Source organism: Arachis duranensis, chromosome 10 (genome assembly GCF_000817695.3).
Source record: "Arachis duranensis cultivar V14167 chromosome 10, aradu.V14167.gnm2.J7QH, whole genome shotgun sequence".
Lineage (NCBI taxonomy): Eukaryota > Viridiplantae > Streptophyta > Magnoliopsida > Fabales > Fabaceae > Arachis > Arachis duranensis.
Genome location: NC_029781.3, coordinates 30,928,425 through 30,951,325, shown reverse-complemented (window position 1 = coordinate 30,951,325; position 22,901 = coordinate 30,928,425). Strand labels below are relative to the sequence as shown.

General features: G+C 29.6%; 1 protein-coding gene across 1 annotated transcript; it reads right to left on the bottom strand.

Annotated features, from left to right (window-relative positions):
* Nucleotides 1-5,865: 5,865 nt before the first annotated feature.
* LOC110276886 (protein FAR1-RELATED SEQUENCE 5-like) lies at nucleotides 5,866-6,818 on the bottom strand. Its single transcript, XM_021133980.1, has 3 exons — nucleotides 6,519-6,818; nucleotides 6,361-6,437; nucleotides 5,866-6,277 (listed from the first exon to the last, which is right to left on the bottom strand). Exons 1-3 carry the CDS (start codon nucleotides 6,816-6,818, stop codon nucleotides 5,866-5,868), a joined length of 789 nt encoding a protein of 262 aa, XP_020989639.1.
* Between the last annotated feature and the right edge of the window lie 16,083 nt (nucleotides 6,819-22,901).

The window sequence follows — 22,901 nt, the reverse complement described above, 5'->3', positions numbered from 1 at the left end:
AAGTTCTAGTTCCATTCAATTTTATGTTACCAACATTACTACTACTATTATGTATTTGACTGAGTCAATTAATTATTAATGAATTAATTTTAGGCTTGGCAACTTCGTATCTGTCAACATTTTTATCTGTGTATGGTGCAGCTGAATTTAAAATTGGAATAGCAGTAATTCCTTCTTTTGAGTTAAGATTCAAAGTCATTTTTGAAATTAATAGTGTATATTGAAATTATATCACCTTGTTAGTGAGTTAAACAAATCTCCCAAAAATACTGCATTTTTCAGTGAGATAAACAAATCTTCAGCAACTACAATTTGAATTGTAAAGTAGAAAAAGAGCTTCTTACTCTTAAATTGTATCTTATTTGTATTAGATTGAGTGTTAGTAGATATGTAGTTATTTGGATTGTTAATTTTTATGTCACAGGCCAAAGAAGTCATGAATAATGTTACAAAGGAAAAAAAATTCAAGTCTTTATTATATAAATAAATCAGCCATTATTTTTAGCAGTAGCTTTATTTTTATTTTTTAACTTTAGAATCTCATCATAGAGTTATTGCTAATGTTGCTTCCTGGAAGTTGCTTAAATAGTGTTACTTTTATGCTTAAATTTAATGTTGTAGAATAATACCATATATGTTTGGAACTATTGATGTTGAGAATTTTTTTTATATTTAGAATTATGTCTTATATTGAGGAATTGTGTTATAAAAGATTTAATTTTTAAATTTTAATATTAAAAAATAAATTTTTAATTTGAGAATATATAAATGAAATGAGATTAATGAATAATTTAAATTAAAAATAAATAACTACAAGGTTTGTGGAGGTTTGAAAATCTCACAAAATAATTAATTTGTCTTAAATTGAAAAGTCAATTTGTAGGGGTTTTAAACTGCCACAAAAGTGATATAAAACTGTCACAAAAGTTCAATATAAAAACCCCCACTAAACACACACAAAACCCCCACTGAATAGATTGTGGAGGTTTTTAAAAACCTCCACAAAAGACCTCGTGGCACGTCAAATTTTGGGGGTTTTAGAAACCTCCACAAACCATTTGGTGGGGGTTATAAACCTCCACAAATAAGAAAAAAAACGGCCACAAATAAACAAAAACCTTGTAGTGGCTAAAGTTTTCAAAACCCCAGAGAAAATGATAAAAATCTCGAAGGAGTTGATCGAAAAATGTTATCATTGGATGACACATGTGAAAAAGACAAAAGATAGTAGCAACGAATATTAAGCAATATTCCTCTTAAAACATGAGGCGCTTTATGAGGGGTTAAGAGAATATTTCATGTCTCTAATGCCCAAAGAACAAGTGCATGCTTCGGTAAATTCTTTCCCAATTGCGTTAACAATAATAATTTTTTTAAACACTCTTATACAGTATATCTCATAACTTTTCTTCGTGTAGGTTGTCAGGATACATAGCATGATTCTCAACCAAATCAAAGTTCAGCAGTATCAGGAACAAATGTACATTGTGCTACTGGATATTGTGGTAAGCTAAATTTCTTATTCACTGCTGAGTCCTGTTCGGTTCAGTCAGAATGTTAATATTGATTCTCCTGATTCTTATGTGTTCTGTTGAGTTCTTTTGCATGAAGAAAATTTTTCTCTTGATGATTGAATATTTTTCACGTTTTATTCAGCATATAAATTGTGTTTGCTTCGGTGGAAATGTGATTTAACTGATGTTCATTTTGTAGAATTTTATGTTGGGAAGACATGACGTGGAGTACACTGATAAGAGGATAAACAAGGCCTACAGGTTTGATATTGAGCAGTATGCCCACCATCCAATTTTTTTACAAAAGAAAACTTGTATCGCATCCATTTGTAAGTTGTAATTTCTAAAAATTCTTTGATAATTCTCTTGTTTACTATTGTTTCGACTGAAATATTCAATAATTTTCTGAAACTTCAGTTATTTGTCCCAATTTGAAATGGAGGGCATTGGTGGTTGTGGATTGCTAATGTCAACAAAAAGAAATTTTATATCATTGACCCTATCAATAAGCCAAAACAAGATATACCTGAATCAAGAGTGCAACTGAACAAATTTGTGGTAAGTTATTTTGTTATAAATTATTCAAATTATTCTGTACATGATAGGAGTTCAGTTCACTGTTGTTGGTTCTCTTTATTTACTTTTTTTTTTCTTTTTCAAGGTTTAATAATTTTCCATATGAAGGTGTATGCTAGGGCAGAACCCTTAATGGAGGATGGACTGGGAGAGGAAGTAGAGTATATCCAATTGAATGGTCAACGTACAGAGTAAGAATCTTTCTCTTCTATAGTGTTATTATGTATTTTATTTTGTATACTATTGATCGTATTATACTCAATTCTTGCTTAGCTATGATTGTGGAATATACATGCTGAAATGGCTTGAAACAATTGATCCACGAAAAATCAAAAGTGGGAAGAGATATAAATATAAAGCTTGGACACAAGTAAATACTTTCTAAATTAATACACTTCTTTCTTTTCTTATTTCATTCAGTTCAGTTAATAGTGTAACTAGGGCTTTGATGTTGGTTGTTACTCTGTTCAATAGTTCTTCTCCATGAAGAAATACTATTCTTATTGATTGAAATTTGATCACCATTTATTCACCACATAAACAATGTTCGGTTCGGTGGCCTTTATAATTTTGATTCACCAAATGAATGTTTTTCGGTTTGGTGGCCTCCTTTTAATTTGTTCAGGGTTTAGGGCTACTGTGATTACATTTTTACAGTATAACTAGGCTTTGAATGAAATTTGTTGTTATTTAATGTGATTTTGATTTACTTGATATTTAATGTGTTCAGGGTTTTGGGTTATTATGATTGCATTTTTACGGTATAATTAGGACTTTGAATGATATTGTTCTTATTTCATTTGGGTTCATTTCTTATGTAACTAATTCATTTCAATTGAAATGTAGGATGTGATTGATGACTTCAGATACCAATATGGTCCAAATCTTCTGTTGCATGAAATGAACAAAATCAAAGACCAAGTGATTTGGGAATCTAAAGCAATAAGACTCTCCAAGCCATCTGTTGTCCTCTCCAGCCTTTATTGTAAATTCACATCTGGAGATTTAGATAGCAAGTAGCATATACTGGTTGTAATTAACAATATTTTGTTTAACTTGTTAAAAAAGCAAACAATGCTTCTTTCAAATGTATATATGTCAATGTTAATGTATATATCTATTCTTAATATCAATGTATGTATCAAATGTTAATATTTATATTCGATTCAAGATGGATTACTCATCTGAGATGTTAATTTATATATCTATTGGAACTATTTGGCTGCTGTTTTACTCCAGATTCTCAGTGATTGCAATCAGTGTATTTACCAATACATTACAAATACCAAAAGAACACAATGAACCGAAATTAATACACTGGGAGAATTGAAAGTTGCAAACATATTGTACAAAAATTCAAAGAGCTAAACCCTGAACCCTGAACCCTGAACCCTTGAACCCTAAGTCCTAAACACTAAACCCTAAAACCTAAACCCTAAACTCTGAACCCTGAACCTTGAACCTTGAACCATGAACACTGAACCCTGAATCCTAAACCCATAAACCCTAAACACTTAAAACCCTAAACCCAAACCCTCAACCCTAAATCCCTAAACCCTAGGCCCTAACCCCTAAATCTTAAGCCTTAAACACTAAATCCTAAGCCCTAAATCCTAAACCTTAAACCCTAAATCCTGAATCCAAAACCGTAAACCCTAAACCGTAAATCCTAAACCCTAAATCCTAAACCATAAACCTTAAACAATGAACCCTGAACCCTAAACTAATATCAATGTATGTATCAAATGTTAATATTTATATTTGATTCAAGATGGATTACTCATCTGAGATGTTAATTTATATATCTGTTGGAACTATCTGGCTGTTGTTTTATTCCAGGTTCTCAGTGATTGCAATAACTGTATTTACCAATACATTACAAACACCAAAAGAACACAGTGAACAGAAATTAATACACTAGGCAAATCGAAAGTTGCAAACACACTGTACCGAAATTTGGAGAGCTAAACCCTAAACCCCTAAACCCTAAACCCCTGAACCCTAAACCTTGAACTCTAAACCCTAAACTCTAAACCCTGAACCCTGAACCCCTAAACCCTAAACCCCTAAACACTAAACCATAAACCCTAAACACTAAACCCTAAACCCTGAACCCTAAACCCCTAAAACCCTAAACCCTAAATCCTAAACCCTAAACCCTGAACCCCTAAACCTTAAACCCTAAACTCTAAACCCTGAACCCTGAACACTGAACCCTAAACCCATAAATCATAAACCCCTAAAACCCTAAACCCAAAACTCTAAACCTTGAAAATCCATCCAAGAAAGAGGTTTAAAACTCCACCAATGTAAGTTAAAAATGTTTATGTTACTCTTTTAGATTTTTTTAATAATTTTTGTTTAATTAATCACACGGAAAATGTAACTAGCACTACACTTGATTCCCGTTTCTCAAAACAAATTCTAATTATTCAACTTAGAAATTAATACACTAGACAAATCGAAAAATTGCATATATCAATATAGAATTTTGCAAAAAAAGTGACTATTCATTAAAGACTAACAACAGTCAGAAATTAACCCTGCTATAACCATGGTGAACCGAAATGCGCTCATGGGTGAACAAAAATTTACATTAATAAAAACTAAAACTTGTACAATCCTCTCTTACATAATTCATATCTGGTGCATTATAAAGAGTGGAGCTTGACTGAATCGATGATCCAGAGTCTAAAAGATTCAACTACAAAAGACATAATTAATTGTATATCAGCAAAATGAACAATTGAATTTTTAACTAATCAAAAGCAAGTCAATTTAATCTTGCTTGGATCTGTCTTTTTCTTTTTCTTCATGGCATTTGAGATCTTTTTTTCCAGGTTTGATCCAAGTTTGTTCTTGGGCCGACCTCTTGTTTTGACACGTGGTGGGCTTTGAAGGTCATTCACATTGCTTAATGTCGCTTCTTTATGGATTAACAAACTTTTTCCTTTGCTTCTCTCTTGATATTCTTCCATCTCTGCCATGACCTTGTCAAATGCTCGGTGCAGAATTTCGGTCAACTCTTCAAACTCGGATGCAAATTCACATATATTGTGTGACCGAAACACCAATTCGTCAAATCTCTTACTTCTCGGCTCCAGTAGAGGTTCATCTTGGCTGCTCTTGATGTGTGTATGCATGCTCTTTATGTTTTTGCTCTAGCGTTCCAATATATATTTTGGTGCCACGTTATCCACTCCCTCAAAGCTTAGGACGCTTAGGGAATGGCGGCATAATATGTCCCTAGACTCAAACAGCAAGCAATGGCACTTTACATCTCGTGATACTGTGTCATAAGTGACAACAAAATTGTTGAATGTGGAGTTGAAAACCTGTTCTATGACTTCATATGTTGTGAAACCTGGGGTGGAATGCGTTGATCTTGTGATACCGTTCACTTTACCTCTGAATTGAGCTTGAACTTCTCATGGGTATATACATGCTGAAACTGTGCCTTTATTGCAGATTTTGTTGTGCACGGTATCACGGTGTGAAAATCTGCAACATCGAATTCTCTCTCGTATTGCTTCATGAGTTATCTCAACGAGATATTCCGTGTGATGAAATTATTGAAAAATGAATGCATGATCTCGCTCTTTTGTGTACTTCTCATCCCGACCCAGAAGTGGTGATCCAAATAAACTGGAATGCATATATGCCAATCCTCATACAGCTCTACAAAACAAACTAAACCCATAAGGTGTGGTGAACCGAAAATAGTGCATGCTTTGAGAAAAAAAGATATGAGCATGAAATAGTTCGAATTGAAATCTCAATTACCTAAAAGCCACTTGTTGCCTCCGAGGCCGTACTTTCTGAGGAAATCGATCCAGTTTCTGTCAAATGCTTCTTTTGTGTACGAGTTCCAAACAACATGGCTCATCTCTTGTTCAATTTTGTTGTGTCCCTTGTAGCCGTTTAATTTGCTTGGGATCTTCTTCATAATGTGCCAGATGCACCAGCGGTAAATTGTTGTTGGCATGCACAGCTCAATTGTGATTTGAATCGATGTGCATTGATCAGTAAGAATACCTTTTGGTGGCTTCCCTCCCATACAACGTAGCCAATACTCAAATAGCCATTTGAATGATTTGATGTCCTCATTTTTCATTAGTGTGCATCCGAGAAGTGTCGACTGTCCGTGGTGATTCATGCCCACAAAAGAACCTAAAACAAAATTGTACCTGCATAAATAACAAGCAGACTGTAGTGAACCAAAATATATAGATGCACTGAATATCAAAATATAGTTGAATGAACTCAATACCTGTTTGTGTTATACGTGATTTCAAATGAAACCACGTCTCCAAAATACTCAAATGCAGCCCTGTTTCTTGCATCAGCCTAGAATGCATGTTTAATGCAGTGATCGCCTTCAAGGTTGAGTTCAAAGAAGAAATTTTGGTTCTTCTCTTTCACTTTTACTAGGTACTTCCCAAATTCTTTGGCATCATCTTCTTCGAAAATATTCCATACTTTCCTTGTGATATAATTCCTGACATTTTTTTCAATAAAACCTAGTTCACGGTGGCTACCAGCTGCTGCGATAAATGATTGGTAAGTTTTGCTCGATCTGATTTCGGCTTCCTCGTGGGTTTCAATGGTGCGACGCACAAACATGCTAAGCTCCCTGTGTTGTTTGAGCATATCAGCCTGGTCTGGACAACAAGGATGTGAGTGATTCAAATCAACTTTGAAAATTGTCCAAAGACCAACATCCTTCATTATGTGTACATAAATTCTTGCCAGACAATTTAACCCAGCTGAAGAGTTCGTCTTCAAAGTTGGAGATATCTTGGATTTCCACCTCTCCTCTCTGGTGCATACAATTAGTTGATTCTTAATCTGGTCTCTGTCTCGAGTCGTGTTTCTTATTTTCATAGAAAAACTGGCAAGTTTGGAATAATATTTGTAGAACTTTTCAGCTTCTTCTAGTGTCTTGAAAATCATTCCCACCTTTGGGACAAAATTTTTCATCCACAACACAGCTGGTTTGCATGGTGAACTGAAATCTTAATTATGGTGAACCGAAATCTTAATTATGGTGAAACAATTATATAGTGCTTAGGGAACAGAACAGAATATATTCGTTTATTTTTTTTACTCCTTTCTACATATAGAACCGAACACATGGACATGGTGAAACAACTCTATAGTACTTCCCAAACCGAACAGTTACTCACACTTACTGACAATTACATATTATTAATTCAATTCAATTCAATTCAGATATAGATCACCTCAGTCCATTCAACTCACTTCAAATAAAATTAGCAATTACATTCCATTGAATTTGATTCATAATTCAATAATCCAAATCTCATCAAATTGATGCGTTTTAGAAAAATTATCCAAATTGCACTCATTCAACTTATTTGAAGTCGATTCATTCATTGTTTCAATTCAAAGTGCAGATCGAAGAAGAAGAAGAAGAAGAAGAAGAAGAAGAAGAACGACGAAGCTAATTACGTTGAAATCAATCCAGATCCATAATGTAGAGAAGAAAAACGTGAATAGAGGAGAACAATGAATTTAATTAGTTTGGAGAAGAAGAAGAGGAGGAGGAGGAGGAAGAAGAAGAAGAACAACAACAACAACAACAACAAGAATGCGAACAGAGAAGAAGAAGAAGAAGAAGAAGAAGGTACTTGAATTACGTTATATAGAAAAGTTTACGTTGAGAAAGGTTGATCACGCAAAAGAAGGATTACGTTATATACCTTATATGAGGTGCATGTAAAACAAACGAGGATGTGGGTGGGAGAAAATGCGTGTAGTGGAAGGTACTTGGATAACATCCATCTAATTTTTACATGGATGTAGAGCTTTTCTGTTTTTGAAATAATGCCATCGTATTATAATAAGGATGATATTAATTTTCATAATCTAATGCGAATCTGCTTATTATTTTGTTCATCATTGAATACTATCCATTAAATATAGTTACTTAAAGTGAAATACTATATAAAGAGAGACAAAAAACTTTTAGATTTATCGTTCTGTTTTGCTTCTTAATCCTCACTGAATACACTTAAATTTAATAGCTTTGATGGCAGTGATTCTTTGTAATTAGTTAGAAAGCTTTAACTTTCTCTTTCTCTTTCTATCTCTCTACGATTTTGAACAAACTCAATTTTATTATTAAATAATTTTTTAAGTTCATAATATTTTTAACTTCCTATATAATAAGTATCTTTTAAATTATCTAATACATAAAAGTTACATCTTTTCATTTATCTTAAAGGTTGAAAATTAAAGTTAAATGATATTAGTTCTTTTATTAAGCACAAAAATAAACATTAAGTCTAAATGATATTAGTTTTTTTATTGAGGCAGAGGAATTCCATAGAAGGGTAATATTAAGTCTCGTGTTCTAATATATCAAAACATGTATTGTTTATTATATTATATATTATCTTTGCACTACATATCAAAAGGTGAAAATCTATATCTTCCTTTTGTTACATATTTTTTTCTGTCTAAATTAACTTGTATAGTATCAACTTATTTCTATTATTTATACAATATTTTTTTCTGGTAGTTATCCATTAATAAATATTGAATTAACGATTCTATTTATTGTATTTCAATGTGTTTATTTCAATTAGACTTAATAAATTATCAAATTTTAAATCTATTCTCTTGAACTACTTTTTGATAATATAGTTGGAATTGTTTAAACAGAAGAAAATTCTTAGACACTAAAATTTTTAAAGTAAAAGAAAAATACAATAAAATAAATTAAAAAATCTAATAGAATAAAATAATTTTTAAAACAGAATATATATATATATATATACATATATATAAGAAAAATAATAAATTAAAACTTACGTGGCCATAACATAGAAAAATAAAGAGAAGAAAATAATAATGAAAGTTGAAATAATGAAAAATATATAATACAGCTTTTATCTTGTCACGTTTAAATATTAAATGTCAATCTAATAATCAATTAAAAAAATAATATTATCCAATGTAAAATAGATTAAAAATAAAAAAGAGATTAACAAAATTAATTAACAAAGTTTTTATCTTAGATTGTCATATTATTTAAAAAATCAAATTACAAAGTTCTTATCTTACTATATTTATTGTGTTATATGTCAATCTAATAATCAATAAAAAAAATAATATTATCTAATATAAAATAGATTAAAAATAAAAAAATTAATAAAATATAATTTTTCACTCTACCATTAGTAAGTAAAGGTTCTTTTGCATCTTTTACATGCTAATTATATGATAAATGAATAATATTAAATTAATCAATTTTCTTGTAATATAATTTAAAAAATTAATAAATGTTTAATATAGTACTCTATATAATTAATAGTTTAGATAGTTTAGAAAATTAATATCTCAATATTTTTAACAACTTGGTAGGTACAAATTTTCTTGCGTCTTTTATATATAACAATTAAATAACTTAGCCAATATGCAAAATAAATGATATTGTGGTAAACAAAATTGATAATTTAATTTCTGAGTAAATATTTATGTACTCAAATTTTAAATATAATATTCTACATAATTAATAATTTAAAAATTAAAAAATATTATTGCGAAATAATTTTAAAAAAAGTTAACAAAATATTTATAGGACTTCTTCATTCCATCGATGATAGGTAAAGACATATAAACAAAAATAAGAACATATATCAGATCGAAAGAAGAATTTTTTTTTACATCAAATTGATAAGACAAAAAGAAATTATTTCTTTCTACATCAAATTGATAAGAGAAAAAACATAGTACTATTTTTTACGTAAAAAGTTGGAAATAAATTAAAAGGATAGACGAATGTCTGAAATTATAAATTAGATAAGTAACCGAAGAGAAAAAAAATGTAGGTAAAAATTATGCTTGAAAGTAGTAGCTATTGCAAAATCGAATAAAATTTACCACTATAGTATAGGGAGACAATGAAAGACGACAGAGGATGTTGAAGAAAGGAGAAAGACAACAACAAGAGAAATATAGAAAAGTAAATGAAGAATAAAAATAGTATATTTTTTTTTAAGAGATTACAAAAAATAGAATAATTAGAATGAAATCAAACTGTTGATAAGAGTACAGCGTATTCAAAATAAAAGTATATAAACTAAAACTAACATAGAATGTGAAGATATTGATAAAACAAAGGATATAAACTAAAACTAACATGAAATTAAACAAAATATGAATATAGTGAAAAAATGTAAAGACATTGATATTCATATCCGTCCATTTACTGATTTATTAACAATTTACAGATAGTTTACATTTTTTATTGAGAGAAATATTATCATGGTTATAAGAGTAAAAAAATTGCTTTTATGTTAGTGGGAGGTTGTTGAACTTTTTAAAATAAATTTTATGACTATTTTGTCCTTATAATTTATTTTATAAAATAATTTGTTAGAGAATAAATATAGTTCAAAAGAATTGAACACCAAAGTCATGGTCAATTTTTTGTATTAACTTTATATATTGTTATATATTGTTATAGATAAACAATCTTATTTGAAGATTGATTTGTCTAATGTAATATAATTTTAGATACTAATTTAGTGATACAAATTTATTAAGAATTAAATTATTTAATTAAAAAATTCTTTAAAATTACTACTTATTTTAAATTATAGAGAAAAGGACAAATCGATCTCTGATTATTTGGTCTACGGATATTTAAGTACTTGAGAAATCAAAAATATATTTAAGTCTCTGACCTCTTCAAAATCTAGACACATCAATCTCTAAATATAATTTGTCATATTTTAAAAATTTTCTTATGTATACATCCGTATCAATTAAGTCAGTATAATGGAAGTCATGTCTGATTTTTTTATTGGATTTGATAGATTTTAAGTGAACATGAGAAATTGATGTGTCTAAATTTTTAAAAAGTTAAAAAACTTAAATGTAGTTTTAAATTTGTAAAGACTTAAATATCCACATTTCAAAAGATCAATGATCTATTTATCATTTTCTCTCAATTATATATAAAAGTTGAGTGTAGTAAAATAATTATCTAGCTCACATTTTTTTGAGTGAATCATACTTTTACTAAATGATAGAAATAGAGAGGCTTTTATGTTTTGTGTTTCAACTTCAAATCATGAATTATAAGCTGTAGTTATTACTCCTTATAATTTAGTGTATGTTTGGTTTTGTATTAAAAAATATGAACGTACGCTTGAAATATAGTTACTAGTAATTAAATTGGTCAAGTTATTGAATTATTGGGTCATTGATTCAACTGGTGACTTGTTGAATTATTGAATTTGATAGATTTTAAGTGAACATGAGAAATTGATGTGTCTAAATTTTTAAAGACTTAAATATCCACATTTCAAAAGATCAAGGATCTATTTATCATTTTCTCTCAATTATATATAAAAGTTGAGTGTAGTAAAATAATTATCTAGCTCACATTTTTTTGAGTGAATCATACTTTTACTAAATGATAGAAATAGAGAGGCTTTTATGTTTTGTGTTTCAACTTCAAATCATGAATTATAAGCTGTAGTTATTACTCCTTATAATTTAGTGTATGTTTGGTTTTGTATTAAAAAATATGAACGTACGCTTGAAATATAGTTACTAGTAATTAAATTGGTCAAGTTATTGAATTATTGGGTCATTGATTCAACTGGTGACTTGTTGAATTATTGAATTTGATAGATTTTAAGTGAACATGAGAAATTGATGTGTCTAAATTTTTAAAGACTTAAATATCCACATTTCAAAAGATCAAGGATCTATTTATCATTTTCTCTCAATTATATATAAAAGTTGAGTGTAGTAAAATAATTATCTAGCTCACATTTTTTTGAGTGAATCATACTTTTACTAAATGATAGAAATAGAGAGGCTTTTATGTTTTGTGTTTCAACTTCAAATCATGAATTATAAGCTGTAGTTATTACTCCTTATAATTTAGTGTATGTTTGGTTTTGTATTAAAAAATATGAACGTACGCTTGAAATATAGTTACTAGTAATTAAATTGGTCAAGTTATTGAATTATTGGGTCATTGATTCAACTGGTGACTTGTTGAATTGATTGACCTGGTCCTACATAAATAAAAAATAAAAAATAGTCAAAAATTTAAAATTAAAATTTAAAACACATATTTTTACTAATATTTTAAGAATATCTAGCTATTCTAAAATAATATGGAATAAAAACAATAAGTATTTTATTAATTTTACTCTATCATAAATATTTTTTTATTTTTATATTAAAGTAACTATTATTTTTAAATTTTAATAATTTATTAATTAGTTTATATATATTATACTTTTTTTTAACAAGGGAGCTCAACACAAATAGTGGAGTGGGAAAGAATCCAACAAACAAGGAACTTGTAAAGACAAGAACAGAAAATTGTCCCTAATGTTATCTCCGACATTACCATCAACAACAACGGGGATCTAAACTACACAATTCTCTATAACAGATTACAGATTTATGGAACACCTCCTCAGCATCTCCTTCCGTGTTGTTGAAAATCTGCCTGTTCCTCTCTAGCCAAATGTTCCAAATAACCGAAAAAATAACATATGAACCACTTATTGTGGTCTCTTTTATTGTGAGTGACACCTATCCAGCTCTCAAAGTGTTCCTTTAGTGAGTCCGGTATAGACCACAATCTCCCAAAATCAGATAGTCATCGACACCACACCTGTCAAGTAAACTCACAGCCCATAAACAAGTGATGTTATATATATTATATTATTATATACTACAATTAAAAAAATAATATTAATAGGTATTATATAATTATTAAAAAAATTGAGTTTATAATTATTATTAAATAAAAATATAGTTAATTTAAAAATAAGTGAGTTTATAACTAAAATTAAAATAAATTAAATAGAAGTAAATTATTTGATAAAATATATCTATATATATTATAATTTACACATAGAATAACAAGAAACACAATAACTCAGTGGCAATGGAGGACCTTTAATACTGTTTTGTAGCTTTTGTTTTCAATTCTTACCATTAAAAATTAATTACAAAATTTATTCTCTCAACTACCTTTCTTTTCCTTCTTCATCCCTTCGAAAAAGGTAGGAATGAGATAGTTGGGTTTTCGTGGCACTCTTTCTCTTACTCGAGAGCAGACTTTTGCCATGGGACTTTAGGATTTTTTCATTCCTGAAAGAAAATGGACGCAAGCTATGTCAGTTGACCAATGGAATGCTACTGAAGGGATGATGAAAAGTGGTTCTGAGTCCTCGAGGGCAAGTGAGACTGGGATGACATACAAGCAGGTATTGCAGAGTCCTCCTAGAATGACTAGACTGGTTGAAAACCTTCAGGCATAGGATGTGTGAGAGCTGTTCGAATCTCCTCCATGCAGAATTATTTGATTCTGGAGCCATCCAGTTGGGTTCTGCCATAAAGGATGCTGCTCAGAGGTTGGTCCCCAAGCAGCCAGTTCTGTCACTTGGGGGGCAGCATAGGAGAACTTTTTTGCAGCTTCGGAACTTCAAGAGCGGAAGACCTACACCAAATCCGCTGGCAATGATTTCATTTTTATTTTATTTCACCTTCCATCATTTTATTTTTGTTTAATTTTACAAACTTATTTACCATTTATTATTATAATTTATAATTATTAGACATTATCAATTATTTGTATATATATCTAATATTATATATAATTTATTATAATATGAATATAATATTTAAGATAATATTTTATATAATAATATATTATAATTTAAAATATTAAAAATTTAATCCAATTTTTACTCTTTTAATAATTTCACATCTAAAAATAATTTTAATCATTGTTATTCAAATAATATTTTATCAATTATAGTTATTTTTTATTTAAAATATCTAAATATAAATCACGTAAAAACAAACTCAATTCTAATTAAAATTAATTTTAGTGTAATCAAATTGAACTCAACTTTAATTTACAAAAGCTAAATCAAACACATATTTATATCATGTGACTACTGTCATCTCATTCTCTACGAGATAGAGTGAGAAATGATATGCGCCATATTTAAGTGAGTTTTGAATTACATCTGAATTCTACCAATATAAAAATTAATTTCTGTAATTTTTGTAGTGTTTATTTAATTTCTTTGTATTTCAACATTGCTCAACTAATATCAACTATTCAAGAAGTTACTTTGTAGGTATCAAATAGATGTGATGTGATGTCTTACCGTTGTTAAACCCTGTCTAAAGTTTTAGAAACGGTTTTTTATTTATGGCAATGATTTTTGACCATTACGAAAACCTTTATTTATTGTAGTGACCTTTGATTTGAATTCAGCAAACTTTACTTTTGAGGACGTTTTAGGCACATTATTTTAAAGAGAAAACTGAATGCAAATGACCTGTAACGATCATGGTGTAAATCAAATTGAACTTTTGAAAATGTCGTAGTTTCATCGTTTTTATTTTTTCACATGTGACATGTGTAACTAGAAATGGAAAGGAATTAATGATTATAAGAAAAATATTATCATATCATGGTAGTCCCTCAAAATTATGTTATATCAAAAAGGAAGTACGCAAAAGCAACTTTTTTTTGCAACTTTATCCAACTTTTTTTCTTGTTTTTTTAAAGTAATTTTTTCTCTTTTCATATTTACCCATCAGATCTCTATAATTTTTTTTTTCTGTTTTCTACCACCACTACAAAAAATCTTTGGTTAAAGCAGTAAATTGTTTTTAGTAATTATAGTGATTTTTGAAAAACTACCATAATTATCATGTTTAAATAGAAAATATATAAAATAAGATGACATGATAATTGAGGAGGTAGACAGATAGTAGAAGAATCATGCATGGACTTACTAGATAGGCCTTATGGATGTAATAAAAAATTTAATAAGAAAAAATTAATAAGGATTAGACTTAAAAGGAGGATCATGGATCTAAAAACTAACAACGTAGCTCTTCTTGCAAAAGGATCATGTTCTAGCCAGTTAAAGGCGCCAAGATTTGAAATTGAAAGACATAAATTAAAGGATGATTTTATCAGTAAGGGAGATCATAATATTGTGAATAGTGCAAAAAAAGAGAGATAGAATGAGAAAGAAGTTAAAAAAAAATATATATAGAAAAGATGCCGAAAAGGGGGTATAATACTATCAATAGATGAAAGTAACATCTATATATTGAGCTTTGTTCAATGAGCAAGGATAATATGGAGGCATGTAGAATGTAGAACGTAGTAAGTAAGTTGAAACGTGTGCAAAAGGTCTAACAGACCTTCAAAGGAGATAATTAATATAGCAAATGAGAATGAAGTGATGAAGGAAATAGCTATAGAAGGGTGAAAAAAAGTATATTGGAGATGAAAAAAATAGATTTTGAAAGGATCATTGATCGAATAGGGGGATAAAAAGCTAAAAGAAAAATTTGTTAGGCTATTCAAAAATTCAAATAAAAAAGAAAAGTGTCTGCGGTCGTGATCTGGTATGATGCGGCTGTGGAACTTTACATGTGATAGGAATAAAACACAATTTTTTATTTGTAAAAGTTAGAGGAACAACAATAAATTTACTCGCAACAAGTATTAACAGCAACACAATAACTTTCTTTCTTCTCTTCTTTCTGGTGTTTGGTGCATGTTTTTCTTACAAATGAGACCTCTTTCACTCAATCCTAACTCACCTCAGCCACTTCAACTATTCATGGGTTTGGATACTAATATTTGAACTTTTTCTCCACATAGGAAGGGAGCTAAAATAACCCAACAAATCTCCCCCTCACAAATATGTGGAAGTAACCGCCAATCCGGCGATTGAGCAACAAACTTTAAACTTCCATCTTGGTAATGCCTTGATCATCATATTAGAACCATTCTTATCAGTATGAAGTATGAACTTTTTTAAGTTCAAATAACTCAGCATCCAAAACATCACGTATTCAATGATACCTCACATCAATATGTTTGTATCGAGAATGAAAAGTAGAGTTTTTACCAAGATGTATAGCACTTTGACTATCATAAAACAATACATACATGAAGAAAAGTAGTTTTCACATCCATATGCTCTATCTCTAAATCAAGACTTGCAGCCAAACTCAAAATAGATCTTCTCACAATCGGTAAAAAGATTTCATTATAGTCAACTCCTTTTTCTGTCTGTAACTCTTGACCATCAAGCTAGTCTTGTACCTTGGACATTGAGAATTTTTTTCATGCTTCAACTTATAAACCCACCTGTTCTGCAAAGCTTTCTTTCTTTTTGGCAACTTCACAAGCTCAAATATTTGATTATCATGCAAGGATTTCATTTTATCTTGTATTGCATCAAACCATTTCTTATTGTTGTCACCTTTCATAGCTTTCGCATAGCATTTAGGTTCTCCCCCATCTGTCAAAGTCACATATCCATCAATAAATGTCACATGCTCGTTAAAAAAAACATCGTTGAAGGTCGTCGCTCTCTAGTAGACCTCCTAGGATGGAAAAAAAATAAACTAGATAATCAATTTTTAGTTTTAGATGTTCAACATAAATATCTCTATAATTTTTTTTATTTTGGATTTTTTTTGTTAGATATTTTTATATTCATTTGGATTGTTTGTGGATCTTTGGATGTATCCTAGGTGTAGGGATTTATAATTTTAGATATTTAACCTAACATAAATGAATCGGACTTGGTGAGTGGTTTATGGAAATTATCTTAGTCTTTTCTGTAAATATAATTTTTATTTACGGGATGTTATACATCCATGTAACTATGTAATCAAGTTGGCCCAACACCAAAAAAATCTAATACCATTAAATGAAATGTGAAATACACGTGCCCAACACACACGAAATCGCTCTTGCCCAAAGCTTCTTCTCCCCCATACTTTTTCTTCTTCTTCCGTGCTTCTTCTTCTTCTTCTTCTTCTTCTTCTTCTTCTTCTTCTTCTTCTTCTTCTTCTTCTTCTTCTTTTCACGCTCGTTTACGCACGGAGTGTCTTCTTCTTCTTCGCCTTCTTCTTCGCGTTCCTCCTTCTCCTCCTTCTTCTTCGCGTTCCTCCTTTTCCTCCTTTTTCGCATTCCTTCTTCTTCACGTATTTTCTCCTTATCGTCATTCTTTTGTTGTTGTTGTTGCTGTATTTTTTTTATCTTTTCCTCCTTCTCTCTCTGGTGAAGAAGTAGTAGAAGGTGAGGAATAAGAGTTTTGAATAGTGCAGAATGAACCGAACACAGTACTCATGGTAAACCAAACACAATAAAATTGTATAGTATTGAGTGAACAAACCCTGAATGCTAAACCCTAAACCCTAAACTCTGAACCCTACCGTAAATCCTAAACCCCTAAAACCTTGAACCCTGAACCCCAAACCCTCAACCCTCAACCATGAACACGGTGAACTGAAATTAATATACGAGGCGAACCGAAAGTTTGAAACATACTGAACCCCTGTCACTGAACCCTGAACCCATAAACCCTAAAACCCTATCTCATTCTTTTGTTGTTGTTGCTGCTGTATTTTTTTGTCTTTTTCTTCTTCACTCTCTCTGGTGAAGAAGCAGTAGAATGTGAGAAAAAAGAGTTTTGAATAGTGCAGAATGAACCGAACACAGTATTCATGGTGAACTGAACACAGTACTCATGGTGAACCAAACATAGTACTCGTGGTGAACCGAACACAATACAATTGTATAGTATTAAGTAAACGAAACATAATCCATTATACAAAATCAAATTCAAACAGCTTTTGACAGAATGAACCGAATACAGTACTCATGGTGAACCGAACACAGTACTCATGGTGAACCAAACACAGTGCTCATGGTGAAACAATTGTATAGTACTAAGTGAACGAAACATAATCCATTATATAAAATCAAATTCAAATAACTCTCCCTACAATTTACATATTATCAATTCAATTCAATTCAGTACACCTCCGTCCATTTAATTCAATTCAAATTAGCAATTGCATTCCATTCAATTCGATTCAAAATTGAATAATCCAAACTTTGTCAGTTTGATTCGTTTTAAAAGAGTAATCCAAATTGCTCTCCTGATTTGAAGTTGAGTCATTTATTGTTTCGATTCAGAAATGCATATCAAAGAAGAAAACGAAGAAGAATAGGAAGAAGATAAATGCAACGTAACCAGATCGAAATAAGAAAACGAGAAGATGAACGCACGTGTGGAGGAAATTACTTGGTTAAGAATCATGTAAAAAATACATGGATGCAGAACTTTTTCATTTTTTTATGTGTATATTAATAGAAATTTTGGATTTGCATGCTTGCAATTTAAAGATTTTATGTATATTAAATTTGTGAAAATTTTTAATTTTAGTAACTTTCTATGATGTTAGTCATTTTGAAATTTTATAATTTAGGTTGTCATTAGCAAGTGGCCATCGACAAAAAATTGTCAAAAAGTGACCACCAAAATAGTGATACAGTGGAAGAAAGGATGGAGAAAGAATTGAATGTGAGAAGAAAGAATGTGAATATAAAATTTTAGTTAAAAAAATTAACTGAAGTTAGTTACAAGAGTTTTAATTTTTTAATAGAAAAGTATAAATAGACAATGAAAATATTAAACAATGTGAATAATGGATATATCATATGTTTAATTTATTAGGTGTGCGGATGGTCATCCTAATATTAAAATTTAGGTGGATAATTTAGGGATGTAGTATATTTTTACTTAATTGGATCAATTTTAAAATCTATCATTCACATTGTTTACAAAAATCATTGTCTATTTAACAAAGTCCGTTTTTAATTAAACTCCATAAATAAAAATGTGAAAACCAGGCATACCACTAATAATAATGACCTCTTTAAATTAATTATTGATATTAAATTAAATCCACCCACTTCTTATAAATGTATATTTACACGGAATAATAGATAGAATCATAGAAGTGTTAGTTTATCTAGAGTGGGAAAAAGCAAAAAGTAGTTGTTTACATATGATATATGAACATGAATCATGGAACTATGTCTGCTTGATATTTATCTTATGTTTTTTGTTACATTATTGCAATTCTTGCAATGGGTTTTGCCAGCAAAGTACTCGAGAAATGAGTGAAGGCTTGTGTTTCACTCGACAAATTTCATTGTCATATTGGATTCCATCATGAGCTTGACATTATTAATATAATTATATAAATATATATGAATAAACATGTGGGAAGAAGGTTGGGTTTGTGTAAGTTGCTTTTGAAGTAAGTGACAAATTGAGTGGCTTAGCAACAAATTTGAAAAGATGCAAAAGCCGTTGGCTCCGTCCATGTTTAAATAATTAATTAATTTGTCTCGCATATAAAAAACTTAATAACACCAAGGTACTATATGGTGTTGGTCCACCAAAACCTCATGTGTTCCAAAATGGGACCAGTTTCGTTTTTGTTTTCTTATTAAAAACGAATATCAAAATACTCCAAATAGTTAGCCCCAATAATGCATGTGTGGTCTCTCTCTCTCTTTTTTTTTTTTTTTTTTGTTTTGAGCTGTGCATGTGATCTCTTGTTTAGGATTAGGATTTGGGTGCAGTTAAGGTCTTAATTCAGGTAGTAATTTATATACTTTTTAATGTTGTATTTGAATTTAAATCTTGGTGAATGCACTAAATATTAAAAAAAAATTCTTTTGTATTGTGTGAATAAATGTGTAATGTAAATATTGTAATACTTAATATTAAAAATTATCCAATTTATCTGGCTAAAAAAATATTTAAAGCTTAAATAAGTGTTCCTATGTCTATACAAGAAAGAAACAGAGACTAATTTCCTTTATCAACTTAACTAACCTTTCTTATTCTAGCTTATTCCTAACATACGAATGTTTAAAAATTTTATGTTTTAAATTAAAATTTACTACTTATAATATAAAATACTTAAATACTTGGGCTAATTTTTTTTTATATTGGTTAAATATATGTGTAATACATTGTTATTGGAAAATTTGGTGTTTTTTTTATATGGTGTTTTATTCAAATCGGACAGTCCGATTTGTTTGAAGAAAAAAATAAACTACAAATCGAAAGATCCGATTTGTTTGAAAAAAAAATTACAAATCGCATGGTCCGTTTTGTATTTTTTTATTTTCTTTATTTTTTAAAATAAAAATCGGACGGTCCAATTTGTGATTGTTTGAGAAAAAAATAAAATAAATCGGAGCCTCCGATTTGTAGCTCCCATAACAAAGTTAAATACTTCTCTTCTCATATCATTGAGAGATACACTCTTCTCTCTTCCACACGAAAAAAAAATGCAAATACTTGTTAGTGTCAAATCACAGTTCCAATCACACTAAGACAAATATCTCCTATAATGAGTTTTATACACATACAATCGTTGCCTTCAACAAATAATAATAATAATAATAATAACCATTTCTAACCATACAAATTTAGACCGTGATAAATTTGACCACGATAAAATGAGTTAATATTCAAAATAATCTCTAAAATTTGATTCCGATTCAATTTAATTTTTGAATTTTTAATTGATCTAAATTATACCTAAATTTTAACGTGTATCTCAAGTTGGCTCTTCCATCCATTTCCATCATCAAAAAAATGACGTGACAAATTTAGTTAACACCTAACAGTAATACAAGTAAACGACGTCGTTTTTCAAAAATCTAATTCTCTATTCCTTCATCATTATAAGGGGGTCAAATTTTCATAGTGTTAAATTCAAACAAACAAATTAAACAAGAAGTTTTTACAACATTCTTCCGCCACCGTTGAAATAATTAGCCTCTGAATAAGCCACTCCATTCACATGAAAAGTTTTATTATTTTCTATTTGTGAATGCCTGAATTCAATGCAGAAAAAGTGAAGAAAAGTGGAGCAGCACTCACGACGGTAGTAGGTCTGAGGTGGGGCGGCGATGTGGTCAATGACGGAAGGGTCACTGGTTCTGGCATCAATGGTTTTGAGACTGTGAAAGGGACTCTTGATGAAGGAAGAGGGTGAGTTGAGGTTGTAGTGTTGCACTGAAATCCTATTCCTCATTCTTTTTCAAGAATAATAAATAATAATAACTAAGAATCAGTTTGAAGTGAAATAGAATAAGTAGAAGAGGATGTGGTTGTTGTGAATGAACCAATTGTTCATGCGTGTGTAAATGAAGGTGATGATGATTACTTAATGATTGAAAATGGGTTGGAGAGAAGCCATGGCTGCTTGAGGAAGAGGAAGAAAAGGGAGAGTAAAACGACGTCGTTTTAGAACAAATAGCAAAACGACGCCATTTAATTGTGCCAGGTCAGTTTTTTGGTGACAGAAATGGACGAAAGGGCCAACTTGAGACAAGCGTTAAAATTTCAGGGTACAATTTGAATCAATTAAAATTCGAGGATTAAATTAAATCGGGGTCAAATTTCAAGGGTCATTTTGAGTATTAACTCCGATAAAATAGAGACGACGCTATATCCATTAAAAATGAGTTTTTATTGATAAGATTATTTAAATTTTAAAAAATTATTTAAAATTTTAAATTATTTCTTCTAACCTCACCTAACCTAATCTCAATTCCAGTTATAACTCTAATTTTACCTACCCACAATTTCAAACTCATCACTATTCACCAAATTTCATATATAGCCACTGTCATAACTATGAATCCTTGTAAACTCATTTCTCGCTGTCACAATCTCCACGTATTTATCCTTGTCTCTTCTTCTTCTTCAACTCACGCTAGAACACAGACTCCGACAACAACCACATTCTCCGGCGAGAATCTAACGTCTTCAATCTCAGCATCTCTCTGTACGCCTCCAATAATAATAAATCATATCCTTTTTATTTTCCGGCACCGAGATTAAAGGTCCCCTTCCTTTGTCGTGCGTCATAACAGAAAAATCTACGTTCTGCATAGTTCGATTGTAGAGATTATCGAATGAGGGACAAGTGTTGAATTTGACAAGGTGCAAGTGATTTTATTATTGGGTTCAGGTACAAACAAGGGAAGAGCAGAAGTTGGTGATGGTGGCTACTGTTGATGGATTCTAATACAACAAGTTTTAGTTATTCAAATATTAATATTGGAATATTGGAGACTTGGAGCACTAATATTTGTACAATGTTATTGTTTTAGATAATAAAAGTCCTTTTAAAAGAGAGAAAAAGAGAAAGAGCAGTACAATTGAATTTGATCCATTATGAAGAGGAGGCAATTTAATTGTGGTTAGGTGGAATGTAATGTTAAGAGAAAAAAATAAGAAAAAAAAAGTGGCAGAGCATTGAGATATGTGGGGTTAGATTAGCAGGGAAAGTTTAAAAATTTTAAATAATTTTTTAAGATTTAAATAGTTTTGTTAATTAAAATTCATTTGTTATGGATATAACATTAATTTTATCTTTTTGGATATATCTAAAATGAGTATAATAATTATGTTTTTATTGTTATGTTTATATAGACTATTAGATTTTATTAGATGAAAATTAAAGGCTAATAATATAAAAGAAGAACATTGATAGACTCTAATAAATACAAAATATCCTAATACATAAATAAATATTTTAAAAAACAATACTTTAATATACAAAACTTTAAATAGTAACAAAATCTTTTATTTTTAAATAATTAAATATAAAATATATAAATACAAAATATATGAATAATTTTTATTTATTAAGATTAATTATTATGCAAAAATTTTTTATAATATTAAAAAATTATATTAAAATGATATTTTAAACTGTAACATAAAAGTATAAAATAATTAAAATTTTATTTTATATTACTTGACAAATAATTAGATTATTATATTCAAAATTTATTAACTAACTATTTTTGTTAAAGATATTATTATATAATATAATTTTTTATCAAAACATTTTATAAAGATAATTTATTTA